The sequence below is a fragment of the Ziziphus jujuba genome, chromosome 4, assembly GCF_031755915.1.
Source record: "Ziziphus jujuba cultivar Dongzao chromosome 4, ASM3175591v1".
NCBI lineage: Eukaryota > Viridiplantae > Streptophyta > Magnoliopsida > Rosales > Rhamnaceae > Ziziphus > Ziziphus jujuba.
Window position 1 is genome coordinate 4,409,880 of NC_083382.1, and position 12,985 is coordinate 4,422,864.

Here is a 12,985-nt window from a genome sequence, read left to right on the forward strand (position 1 = left end):
GATCCTCTCCTCAAATCCGGCCGACCCACCAAAAATCACGGCCATCGGACCACCGACGCACCAGGATCGGAGCGTTTTCCGGCGAGGAGCCGGAAAACTTCAAACGGTGATTTCTTTGCCGTCCGGCCTCCGTTTTGCTCACCGCCGGTCCCGTTGGATTGCTCTCCTCACGATCTACAAGTCTGCAAAATTTCACGACCAACGGCCACCGCACGCGCCGCCGCCGGTGACAGTTGCAGGTGACTGCGGCGGCTCGCCGGAAAGTACTGTTCCGGCGAGTACCCAGTTTTCCGGCCAGCTCCAGTCCGCTGTGTTCAACCTCTTGAACCCGAATCCGGCTTCCGTTTCCGCCAATTCGCGACGGTTTGGGAGAATTGCGGAGCCGAAACTCGAAAAGCTTTCCGGCGAGATTCCGACCCCGTCGGGTCCGATCACCGGAAAGTAAGACCGAATCCGTGATCCTCATCACGCGAGCTTCGATTCGGTATATAACTCGTAACCCTTAGATATCGTTTGGTGTTCGCTCCCCGGGTACCTATTTGGGAATTACCCGAATAAAATATTAATATTTTTGGTTTGTGCACTGTGGTTGTTTAGGTGCGTGTACGAGTGGCGGAGATGATCCCGAGGAGGATCTTAGTTGATTTGTGTGCTCAAGGTGAGTGACCCACTTCAAAAATTATTTTGGGCAATTAATTATATTTAATTGGTATTTAATTTGGTATTTAAATTATGCTCATGTGGTGTGATTTATTTATGAATTATATTGTGGTTTAATTTATTATGCATGAGCAAGGTGTATTTTGGTAGTATTTGTACGTGGTTTTAAATTTGATTTTCCGGGCATAATTGGGTTAAATATTTTACAAAAATATTGGTTTGAATTTTATAAATTATGCCCGCTGTATTTTTATGGTTGCATCTCGTACTTCGAGAAAATTGTGGTTTGTTGATTATCGCTATTTCGTACCGGGTTGTTGAATAAAAATATGTGGGATGGTGTTTTGTGAAAATTTGGTATACTTCCCACGGTGGTTTTTGGAAAAACGGTACGGTTGGTTATTAATGTTTATTTTTAGACGCACTCATACAGTATTGGTGTTCTGGTGTATGGTGTATGGACACGTGGTAGCACGCGGTTATTATGTGGTTTAGCGTGCGGTTATTACTTCACCCGTTAGTTGCCATTGGACCGTGGGCAGGCAAGGTTATTGTTGCGCACAGCCGCCCCCCCTCCTTGGCCGGGTTGATGGTTTTAGCAGCGGTACTGTCGGGACGCCGAAGTGACCGTTGCAGGTTTCTCTCTTTAACCCCCCCGCCAGTCGGTGCTCGGGACGCTGGGTATCGGAGGGCATCACCGGTATATGGTGTGGTCCGTCGGTGTAAATTGCAAATAATGGTTTAAACCCCAAAGGTGTTCAAAATTATTTACTATAATTTATTATATTTTTATTATATATATTGGGGTATGTTTTCATTTATTTATTGTGTATCAAATGGTTTAATCCCTTGGTTTTTGGGAGGTATGTACATTGGGTTTTGCGAAAAGGTTTTAAAAAGGGAACATTTCAAACGGAGCGATTGGTGAGAGTTTTGAGGGAAATTATTATTTTCCAACAGTTATTATTATTTATTTATTAATTGTTGGTATTTGTTCTACTCCTTAATTGCTATTATTATTATTTTTATTATTAAAAGTGTTCAGTAGTTAGGGTCACTCACTGAGATGATTAGCATCTCACACTCTTAAATTCCGTTCCCTTAGGTGCAAGTGGTGGTAGACGTTCTTCCGGAGCGAACCAAGTTTTCCGCTGCTGTTGTGTTTCGAGAAGTACTTCTGTACTCTTTCATTTCAGTGTATTATTTCTTTCAGCCTTGTTGTATTTCTGTTGTTTAGCACTTCTTAAAGCTCTGTATACTATTGGGATACTTCTGTTTAATTATGCACTAGACTGTTGTTGCTTTTGAGAAGTGCTGAAATTTATAGAACAATTTGTAGTATTGTGGGAGGAATAAGGGGATGTTTTTAGAAGTGTGTTTTCAGTGCAGGTAATTTGTGGTAAGTAAATCCCTTAGGGGAGGCTCTGCCGGATTTTCCATTGGAGGGTCTGGTAGGGTTTCCCTGGGATCAGGGCTTGTCTAGGGTTCCGGGGAAGGAATTCTGGACGGGTCCTGACAAATATTTTCCAAAAATTTTATTTGAAAAAACAAAAACAAAAAAATTACTGTGAAGCAGCTTAAACATTTTCACTTGTTATTTAAAGTTAAAAGAAATCAACTGTTTAATACTTACTAAAAATTCCAAAAAAAAATATAATATTACACTAATAGGCGACGCATAATTCTTCTGTGTCGCCTGATATAAATAATACGTCATCTAAAAAATTTTTTTGTAAAAAAAAAAAATAATAAATAAAAGAACTATGATGCTGCTTAAACATTTTCACTTGTTATTTAAAGTTGAAAGAACATCAACTGTTTAATACTTAGAAAAAAATACCAAAAAAAAAATATTACACTAATAGGCGACGCATAAACGTGTGTATGAGTCGCCTTATATCAATAAAATATTATCCAAACAATTTATTTCAAAAAACAAAAAAAAAAGCACTTTGAGCAGCTTAAACATTTTCACTTGTTATTTAAATTTGAAAGAAATCAATTGTTTAATACTTACTAAAAATCCCAAAAAAAATAAAATAATACACTAATAGGCGACGCATAATTCTTCTGTGTCGCCTGATATCATTAATATGTCTTCCAAAATTTTGTTGGAAAAAAACAATAAAAAAAGCACTGTGATGATGCTTAAACATTTTCACTTGTTATTTAAAGTTTAAAGAAAATCAACAGTTTGATACTTACAAAAAAGACCAAAAAATAAATTTTATTACCCTAATAGGCTACGCATAATAGTATGTTTACGTCGCCTTAAATCAATAAAATATTTTCCGAAATATTTAAACATTTTCACTTGTTATTTAAAGTTGAAAGAAAATCAACTGTTACATACTTACAAAAAATGCAAAAAAAAAAAAAATTATTACCTTAATAGGCGACGCATAATATTGTGTATGACTGTGTTTATGGGTCGCCTTATATCATTATAATGTTTTCCAACAAATTTTTTGAAAAAACAAAAAAAAAAAAGCACTATGATGCTGCTTTCACATTTTCACTTGTTATTTAATCAACTGTTACATACTTACAAAAAACGCAACAAAAAAAAAAATTTATTACCCTAATAGGCGACGCATAACAGTGTGTATACGTCACCTTATATCAATAAAATATTTTCTGACATATCTATACATTTTCACTTGTTATTTAAAGTTGAAAGAAATCAACTGTTTAATACTTAGAAAAAAACCAAAAAAAAAATTCACAATAATAGGCGACGCATAATAGTATTTATGCGTCGCCATATATCAATAACATATTTTCTAAAAATTTATTTGAAAAAACAAAAAAAAAAAAAGCACTGTGAAGCAGCTATAACATTTTCACTTGTTATTTAAAGTTGAAAGAAATCAACTGTTTAATACTTACTAAAAATTTCAAAAAAATATATGATAATACACTAATAGGCGACGCACAATTCTTCTTGTCGCCTGATATCATTAATAGATCTTTTAAAAAAAAATTTCAAAAAAAAAATGTCATGCTGCTTAAACATTTTCACTTGTTATTTAAAGTTGAAAGAATATCAACTGTTTAATACTTAGAAAAAACACCCAAAAATATAAATTTATTCCCTAATGGTCGACCCATAATAGTGTATACGTCGCCTTATATCAATAAAATATTTTCCGAAATATTTAAACATTTTCACTTGTTATTTAAATTTGAAAGAAAATCAACTGTTACATACTTACAAAAAACGCAAAAAAAAAAAAAAATGTTACACTAATAGGCGACGCATAACTGTGTTTATTCAGCGACTCTAAGTCTTATGCGTCGTGTGTTTTTGTTTCTTGCGACTTCTCGACGTCAACTTTTTTTTTATGCGTCGTCGATTGGTCGAATTTTTACTGACGTATTAACCTCAGAGTCACGGTTTTATTTTTTTAGATGCATTTATCTCGTAGCGTCGCTAATAATGTGTCGCTAGAGCTTATTTTTCGCGTAGTGCTTGTTCAAGAAAAGATATCCGATTCATAGAGTTTTATTGCATGTTACGTGCTCGCTCCCAACTAGTGCATGCAGCGATAATAGAAAGCAAAGTTGACTTAAGAACAGCTGAACCAATCACTATTTCAATACACCATGCCTTTGTTTTTAATATATTTGACTTATGCCTATGGCAGGCAAGTTATTTTTTGAATGAAACCTTGCGTATGGCAAGGATTTTTTTATTTTTATTTTTTATTTTTTCCCGAAATGGGAATTTAAAAAAAAGAAAAGAAAAAAAAGCCCATTGTAAGGTTATTCAAGTTCAATTCTCATTAATGACAATATTATAGATTAAATGCTCTCATGTTTTAGATGAAAAATTGGTTTGGATTAAATTACAGTGGACCGAACTATTTTAGGTCTAATAAAATCAAATTGGATTATTTTAAGTTTAGTCATATTTGATTGAGTAAAATTTCAAATAGTCTAGTCGAATTTTGTATTTCAAATGGATTTTTAGATATCTATATTTAAGGACTTTACTTTTTTATCAGTATATTGCTTAAAGCTTTAAATGTTTATATGTTTCCATTCCCACTTTTTTTTTTTTTTTTTTTGGGGGGGGGGGGGCATTTGTTTAAACATAAAACACTATCTCAAAACTCATAACCTTAATATAAAGTCGTTTTATTAATTTTATTATTAATTATTATTTTTGTCTTTTGACAATTGCTAGTTTGCTTATAAATTAGTCTGTCTCCTTGAATATCCTCTCCCTTGCCTTGACTGCCTGCAACATCATCCACATATGAAAAATCATTTAGTACTTGGAAGCCTATAGTTAGAAATTAATTTTCTAACCACATTTTCAATAATCAAAATAGTGAAAAAAAAAAAAAAGGGGGGGTGCTTTTATTCTCCGAACCTCTTTTTGCCAATTTGTGGAGGATGTTACAAGGGCAAGCAGCATTGCTTGGACAGCAGACCCTGTAAGAATTCCTATCCATAGGCCAACCCCTTTCAGATTTATAAGGAAACCCAACACCGCAGCTACAGGAATTCCAACTAAATAAAATGCACCTAGATTGGCATATACTCCCAAATGTTGCCAACCACATCCTCTAGCAACCGCTGATCGAACAACAATTTACTATTGAATTAAATAAACTTAGCTCCAAAAGGAAGAAAGCTGAAAAATAGACAAAAAATTGAGCTGATCCAAACATGAAATTGAAATGATCAAGAAATTAAATTAAACATACCAGAAAACGCAGCTTGAAAGCTATCCATGATGAATGAGAGAGAAAGCAGTGGAGTTAATTTTTCCACATAATCCACAAATTCCTTTTCACTGCTATAGGCATAACCAAGAACAGAACGACAGCAAAACAGAATTGTGCTCATGGCAACTGCCTCTATGGAAACAAGCATCAGCAAAGCATAAAACGCCATTCGAGCTGCCTCTGAATTACCACCTCCTAATTCATTCGAGATTCGAGAGCTACAAAATCGATGCCAAATGCAAGATTCTAAAATAAATTTCAAGAAAAAAAAAAAATAGAAGAATGAACAACATTTTCGTGGCGCTAGTTGATTTTATAGTGTACCTTGCAGCAGTACCAATACCATAAGGTATGAAATAGTGCAATGTAATTGTTGTAAGGCTGCTCAAATATTTGTGAAGTATTAGAACAAAAAAAAAAAAAAAAAAAAAAAAATAGTCCTACTTCAATGTTTATTCTTATAGCAGAAGGAGAACAAAGATGGGTACCATGTCGAAATGACTGAAGTTTGAAGTTTCGGATTTGGTAGAAGCCCAGATAGTAAAGTAAGTATCTCAAATGACCACCATTCAAGACTATATATGAAGTGATCATTGGCATGCATGAAAGTAAAAGAGTTAAAACAAAAAGAAAAACCAAAAACTTGAAAATGGAAGTTGTATATACATAAGGATGAGAAATTACCAAACCATAACTCCAGAAGGGACAGCATAGGAAATAAATTCTCTTGTGCTTAACAAAACATCACTCGAAAATGTGACACGGGTTTTCTCACAATCTGAAGAATACTTCATGTATAACACAAGTAATATTACATTCAACCAGTATGATAAACCAATGGATATTGCTGCTCCTCCGCTCCCTAGTTCCAGCTTATATACTAGAGCCCAAGAAACAGGTATGTGGAAGCAGAGAATGGCACATGAGCTTATAAGCACTGGAAGGATCAATCCCTGAGACTGGAAATAGCAAACCAGTGATTGTTGAATAGCATATGCAAATAGTGCAGGGATGAGTAAGATTGAGTATTTTCTAGCTTCATGGGAGACTAAAGGGTCTTGGCCTATCAATATAAGCAGTTTGTCCATAATTATCCAAAGAATAGATATTGGTATACAAACTACAATAAGAGAAATTGAAGCACAATAAGTGTAGATTCCAAGCTTCCGATATTGGTTTGCTCCATAAGCTTGTCCACATAAAGTTTCCAATGCACCAGCCATTCCCAACTGCTTGGTATAGACCCAGTTCAGTAAATTATTGTGGCAAAAAGACTGGAAAAATAAGGCTTATATATATATATATATATATATAAATTCGTATAAACAAAAGAATATAACCTAGAAATAAAAAATCAATGGGATTTTGTAAACACCATACAAACAGATATAATATATAAACTAGATTTTAGACAAATATATCAAAACATAAATGTAGGAGTTTTTTGAGCTTATTAAAGACAAGTAAGCACCCACATCAGCAGACACGTGTTTCAACTATGTAATAATTGATTTACTTTTATATGTTTGTTAACAATGAGTTAAGTCACCATTAATTCTTTGTTGAACCCACTTATTACAAACTCTAGTTTGTGAGACAATGATGATTTAACAACCACCTTAGCCAAGATCAGTATAATCATTGTCTCTATTAATATCCCTTATATGCTACAGAGACTGCTACCCAAAAGTTATGCTAAAAAGATAATGATGCTCTATGCCAGTAAAGTTGTAAAGCATCAGACTTTATTAGTTACCAGATGCCAAATTTAGTAAGTTTTCTGTTCTCAATCTTACTCCCTCAAAAACAATCAATATGTCCTGTTTGGGAAAAAATTTCTTAAATACGGCTTAATTGTATATAAAAGTAAGGGAAGTTCTTTCCTAATTATAATTGAATTATACATTTGTTGAAAAATTATCATTTAGATCAATCAAGTTTTATTATTAATTTTAATAGTTAAAGGTTATAATTGTAATTTTACAATATTATTCAATTATAAAATATATTTTTTAACTGTAAAAATTTAATAATAAATGAATTTATTTTGATAGATATTAAAAATTAAAAGGCGATTAATGATAATTTTCAAAAATATAGGGTTTAAATCTAATTATGATAAAACTAATCATTCAAATGAAATTTTAACCATAAAAATATGAATAAAAGAGATATCAAAACAAGGTGATAATGAATTGAAGGAGAGAGAGTTTACAACAAGACTGAAGCCAATGACGTCAGTGAAAGAGGAGGCAATAGCAACACCAGAGAGAGAGAGTTCACCAATATGTCCAGCCATTGTTAATGACACAACCTGCACGAGGTACTGTGACACACTCACCACCACCATTGGAGCTGCTAAGGAGCTCAGCTTCTTTACCTCCTCCTTCAACCCACTCTTCCCTGTCTTGATCGCTTCCTTATTTCCCAACAGTGCCTCTTCCGAGGACATTCTTAATTAATGTAGTTTTACTCGGAAATGTTCAAATGTGGTTGCCTTAGCTAGCTCTTTTTATATACATGTGGTGTGCACCAATTTTTTCCTGATATATATAACACAAAAGGGTTAAGCTTTTTTTATTTTACTTGTATTGATGGATGGACTAAATTCAGGCTTTTTTCTACTTTTTTTTTTTTTTTTTTAGTATGTTAAGCTTTTTTCTGCTTCTTCTTTTTTTTTTTTTTTTCCCCTTTTGTCTACATCCCTTTATGTATACCAATCCAACACAACTCCTTAATTTTTTATTTAATTTTTTATATTGTTTGTTTTCTATTGCTCCATCGTATTCTTATCTCAGCATTTGAAATGGACAACAATTATAAATATAATTCATTTGTGGATAACTGAATATATATACATATGTATATAGCTTGGCAATTCCACATCATAAGGAGCGGTGCGCCATCTTTTGGCAATAATAGATTAGATTTTTGAGTTTATTGTAAATAAAAAACTTATGATGCACCTTTAATGATACAGAATTAACGCATACTCTAAACGAGGTTGTATATATATATATATATGTATATTATTAACTTTGCTATTATAAATGAGATTGTCCAATTTTGTAGGCGACAGACAAACCCTCTATGGTGAAAATTTGGTCAGTCATGAAAGTTTGAAACTCTTGACACTAAAAGTCTGTTTGTTGCCTATAGGAAAAACTGGACAACCTTGCCTACTATATCAAAACCTCTATATTATTTATTAATTGAAGCTTTCATGCAAGCAAACAAATTCGAAGATATAAGATAATTGCACAAAATAATAAAAAGAATGGATTAGAGATGTAACATATATTATATTAAATATACTTCTTGTTGGGTGCAAAAACATGTTTCGGTGATACCAAGTTCGAATAGAACCATCCCAGATTTCAGTCCCTATTGAAGGAAACCCTCTTTTGTCGAATTGCATGTATCATCGGATTGATAAACAGAACGAAAGAGAGAAACAAATAGGCAGAAAAAACATAAACACCGATATTTATGTGCTTTGATCTATAACCAGATTTACGTCCATGAGGAGGGGAGAATTTAGTGTGCCATAGATAACAAGATAAGCACTCTGAAATTTCTCAAATGAGCATAATTTCTTATTCCACCAGCCAAAAACCCAATACAACGAGTCTCAATTCTCATGAGTGATACACACTAGTCTTTAAGCTTGAGGTTATCTTAAACGGTTATACACACCATCTCCATCTGATGGATTCACACATCTCCATTTACTTTCTCGCTATACATCACTATATTTTATAATGTCCAGTTACAAACATAAAATAAATGATAGAATACAAAACACAAATAGATCTCAAATTCAACCAAATCTTCCATCATTAAATACTCTATACTAGTTGAAAATTATATATACTATTAGTATTTTATTATGACATCTTAATGGATTTTCTATTATAACTTTTCTTATGAATTACTTCAAATATTGAGATTTAAAGATATATTTAAAGTCTATGTGAGTTTACCTTAAATATATTTGTAAATCTCAACCCTCAAAAAAAATTTAAAAATTAATAAAACAGATACTGATCGAAAATCTATTAAGGTACCTTTGTAAAAAACTGACTATTCTACTCTATTTATTAAAATTTAAGATAATATGCCATGGTACTACTTTACAAGAGTTGTTGTCATTAATTCAACCATTCAGTTTGATTCAATGTTTTCTGAGGATCTCTTTAGAAATATCCTTTACCTTATTTGCTTGCAAGTTGTGTATCCTTTACATGTATAAGTTTGATAAATTTTGTAACAATGTCAACTTAAAGAATACAATATCAGATCAATAGTGAAAATTGCTTTTAAAAAGATGATATATTACCATATAAACCTCTAAATTTGCATCAATTATAATTTAATCTTTCAAATTTTAAAAATTATAACTAATACCTTTATAAAGGTGTAGATGAGATTAATTTGAAAAATGTGAATGAAATAATAAATAAATAAAAATATGGTATTTGTTAAAATCTAATAGAAGGTTGATAATATTTTTGAAAGCAGAAAAATTTAATTATATGAAATCAAATATCGGATATATCGATGAAATTAACCCTTTTTAAAAAGGAAAATGCTCGACTGACACCGTTGAGCACCGTCGAAGTGGCAGTGCAGGGACCAACCTACATTTCCGTGTGGTAGTTAATGACCGACCTAGGATTTTCATAGCCCATAGGATTAACTTTTATAGTCGTATTTTGCACATGATACCTGCTTGTGCCAACTGGTGAAAACAGTGACAAGAGATCGAAAGAAGAATTTATTGAACAGTATAATCAATCACGATTCCAATCCAAAGTCTTTTTCCCCTTCCGTGCACAACAAGACCTTGTAAGGCACCAACTGGAAGTCCAACCACCATTGACACTGGTAAAAGAGGTGGCAATGGCAAGTGGCAACACTCGAGAGAGAGAGAGAGAGAGAGAGAGAGATCATGAAGATGACCAACCATTATCATGGAAACCACTAGCTACAAGTACTGCAAAACCACAACTGCCACCACTTGGGCAGCTTTCCTCCTTTTTCATCTCTCCCACAAATTCACTCTTTTTATCATCCCATTTCCTCTCTTCCCTCATCTCTTCTATTTCTTTATTTGCTGATATCTGGAAATATTTATATAATTTATTTTTGTGCTATATTCTTATTTAGTCTATGTGATTGAATGTCAATTATTAAGATTCTATAAGTTTTTTTTTTTTTTTTTAAAGACACATCAATTGCAAAATCTCTTATTAGGGCCTAATTACAAGTCAAAGTAGACATCAAATTATATTTATTTTGCATTTTATTTATATATATATATATATATATATAATTTAAAAAAAAAAAAAACATGTATTTTGCTTTCCCATGCATATTTGATTTCTAATTACTAGAAGAAAGACCCCCTTCATTTAGGAGTTTCCTTGATGTTCAAAAATAGATATTATTAAATTGGACAGTATAAGTACATATAGTTAATTAATTAATAAGTAATATTATTGCAGTACTTGTAATAGTATACAAGAAACCGAATTGATATCGTTTTCAAATATTTATGGAACACGTGCAGTACACACTCAATCGGAACATAACATGTTGAAGATACGGCAGATCAGCTCATGTCGTTCTGGTGGTTTAATTAATCTGATAGAAATGTCCATCCAACCTATTAATTATAATCGAAAACTAAATAATTAGAGCATATACATGTGTTTTTGCCATCTATTAAAAATTAATATATTGTACATGCACGTATAATTGTGTGTTAGTCTTTTGTTGCTTGAGCAGTTTAATTTGCGAAGATTACTATAAGGACCTGTTTAGTCATGCATGATACTAAAAAACTTTCTTTTCTTTTTTTTTTTAATTTAAAACTTGAAAGTTATTCTCCAAAAATGGATACAGGTGTTCGACCATTATTTTCCAAAGGCAGTTTTAGAAAATAATTCGTTTTATGACTTCAAAAAAGAAAATAATAAAAAGTTGTTTTGAATTGTTTTAAAAACAGAGCTGTCTCAACTCTTAGTAAGGCCTGGGCAAAAATTGTTGTAAGGTCTTTATCAAATATTGTTAATAATTTTTTTAAAATTAAATTTTCTATTTTAAATATATGTTTTTTTTAAAAATTTTTTGAGGTAAATTTTCATAATAAATATTTTTTAAGTGAATTTGAATTATGCCAGTGGCAAAGTCTAATCAATTATTTTAAAATAAATTAGAGAAGGCACATTAAAACACATGTATGGTTTATTTTTATATGATAAACAATGGTATCTTTTGAAATTTAATAAATACATACATAAATTAGTAGAAAACAAATATATATATATATATATATACATATATGCATATTTATATATATTATGAGAATGAACAATATAAATAATTAAGTAAATAAAAAATAATAGGTAATACGAGAAAAAAAAACTAATAACTAATAGAATTTATGAGAATGAACAATATAAAATAATTAAATAAATAACAAGTAATATGAAGAAAAAAATCTAATAACTAATAGAATTATCTTTTGTACGGCCTTTAAATAGAAATTTTGTAAACTATGTACGATGTGTGAGAAAAATTAAATAACTTATATAAAAGTTGAATGAATTAAAAGAATATATAAGAGTAAAATGAAAAAAACCTTATAAATTGAGAGGTTTTTAACCTATCTTTTACTTGTTAACTATTAAATATTTAATACAAATATAGAAAATAAAAAGTTTAATATTTTGGTAAAATAAAATGAATTGTTGATTGATATTATGTTTTAAAAATAAAATATAATAATAAATTGCAGTTAATGTAAAATTAAAAAAAAAACGATATATACATTTTTCAAAAAAATTATTCTATATTATTTATTAAATAAAAACTAAAGTATATAAACAATATATAATAATTTTTTATTTTTTATTTTTTATTTTTTTTGGGACCCCTTCATAATGGGGACCCAGGCATGGGCCATTAAACCGGGCGTGTTTCAGAAAATTTCCTTATCTTTTTCGTGCTATCGACATCAAATACCTGGACCCCACCCAACAATGCGACGACAAATTTTATTTTATATCTTTTTGAGAAAAAATAATTTACCAAACTTGTATTCAGTATTTTAACGACCATTAAAAAAAAAAAAAAACAAAACAAAAAAAGATAGCCAGACAGATCCTAATGAAATGATTCTTATATATATAGATATATATGTTATCCAATCATATATAAATTAATCAAGACTAAGCTTTGTATAAATACATCAGATTCATTAAAGAATATATTTATATATATAAATATATATATATATATAACTCTTAAGCTTTGTTTATCTCTCTCATTTTCTCTTACTTTCTTGCAATATATCATTTGCTCTTTTTTCCATCCTCTCATTCTATATGTTTCTTGCAAATCAAAAAGCCTATATCGTACATGTTCTATCTTTAGCCTTTCTCTTATTTTAAACTTGAGTTTTACGAAAGTAGTGTTCAAGGAAAAATCAGAGTACAGGTCTTTGCACAACAAGTGATTAGTTAAAGCCACTTTTTTCTCAGGTATTATTGATCCAAATTGGAATCCCCTTCCCCATACATATA

The 12,985-nt window shown here is 31.2% G+C and overlaps 1 protein-coding gene across 3 annotated transcripts; it reads right to left on the reverse strand.

Moving 5' to 3' along the window:
• Nucleotides 1–4,778: 4,778 nt before the first annotated feature.
• Nucleotides 4,779–8,011, reverse strand: LOC107406712 (protein DETOXIFICATION 3). 3 transcript variants are annotated; one of them, XM_016013886.4, is made up of 7 exons: nt 7,612–8,011; nt 6,081–6,625; nt 5,885–5,971; nt 5,721–5,777; nt 5,376–5,614; nt 5,039–5,244; nt 4,779–4,903 (listed from the first exon to the last, which is right to left on the reverse strand). In XM_016013886.4, exons 1-7 carry the CDS (start codon nt 7,846–7,848, stop codon nt 4,862–4,864), a joined length of 1,413 nt encoding a protein of 470 aa, XP_015869372.3. In that variant the 5' UTR covers nt 7,849–8,011; the 3' UTR covers nt 4,779–4,861. The 3 variants fall into 3 exon arrangements, with proteins under 3 accessions (XP_015869372.3, XP_024925328.3, XP_024925329.3); XM_025069560.3 differs by lacking the exon at nt 5,885–5,971; XM_025069561.3 differs by lacking the exons at nt 5,721–5,777; nt 5,885–5,971.
• Nucleotides 8,012–12,985: the final 4,974 nt, after the last annotated feature.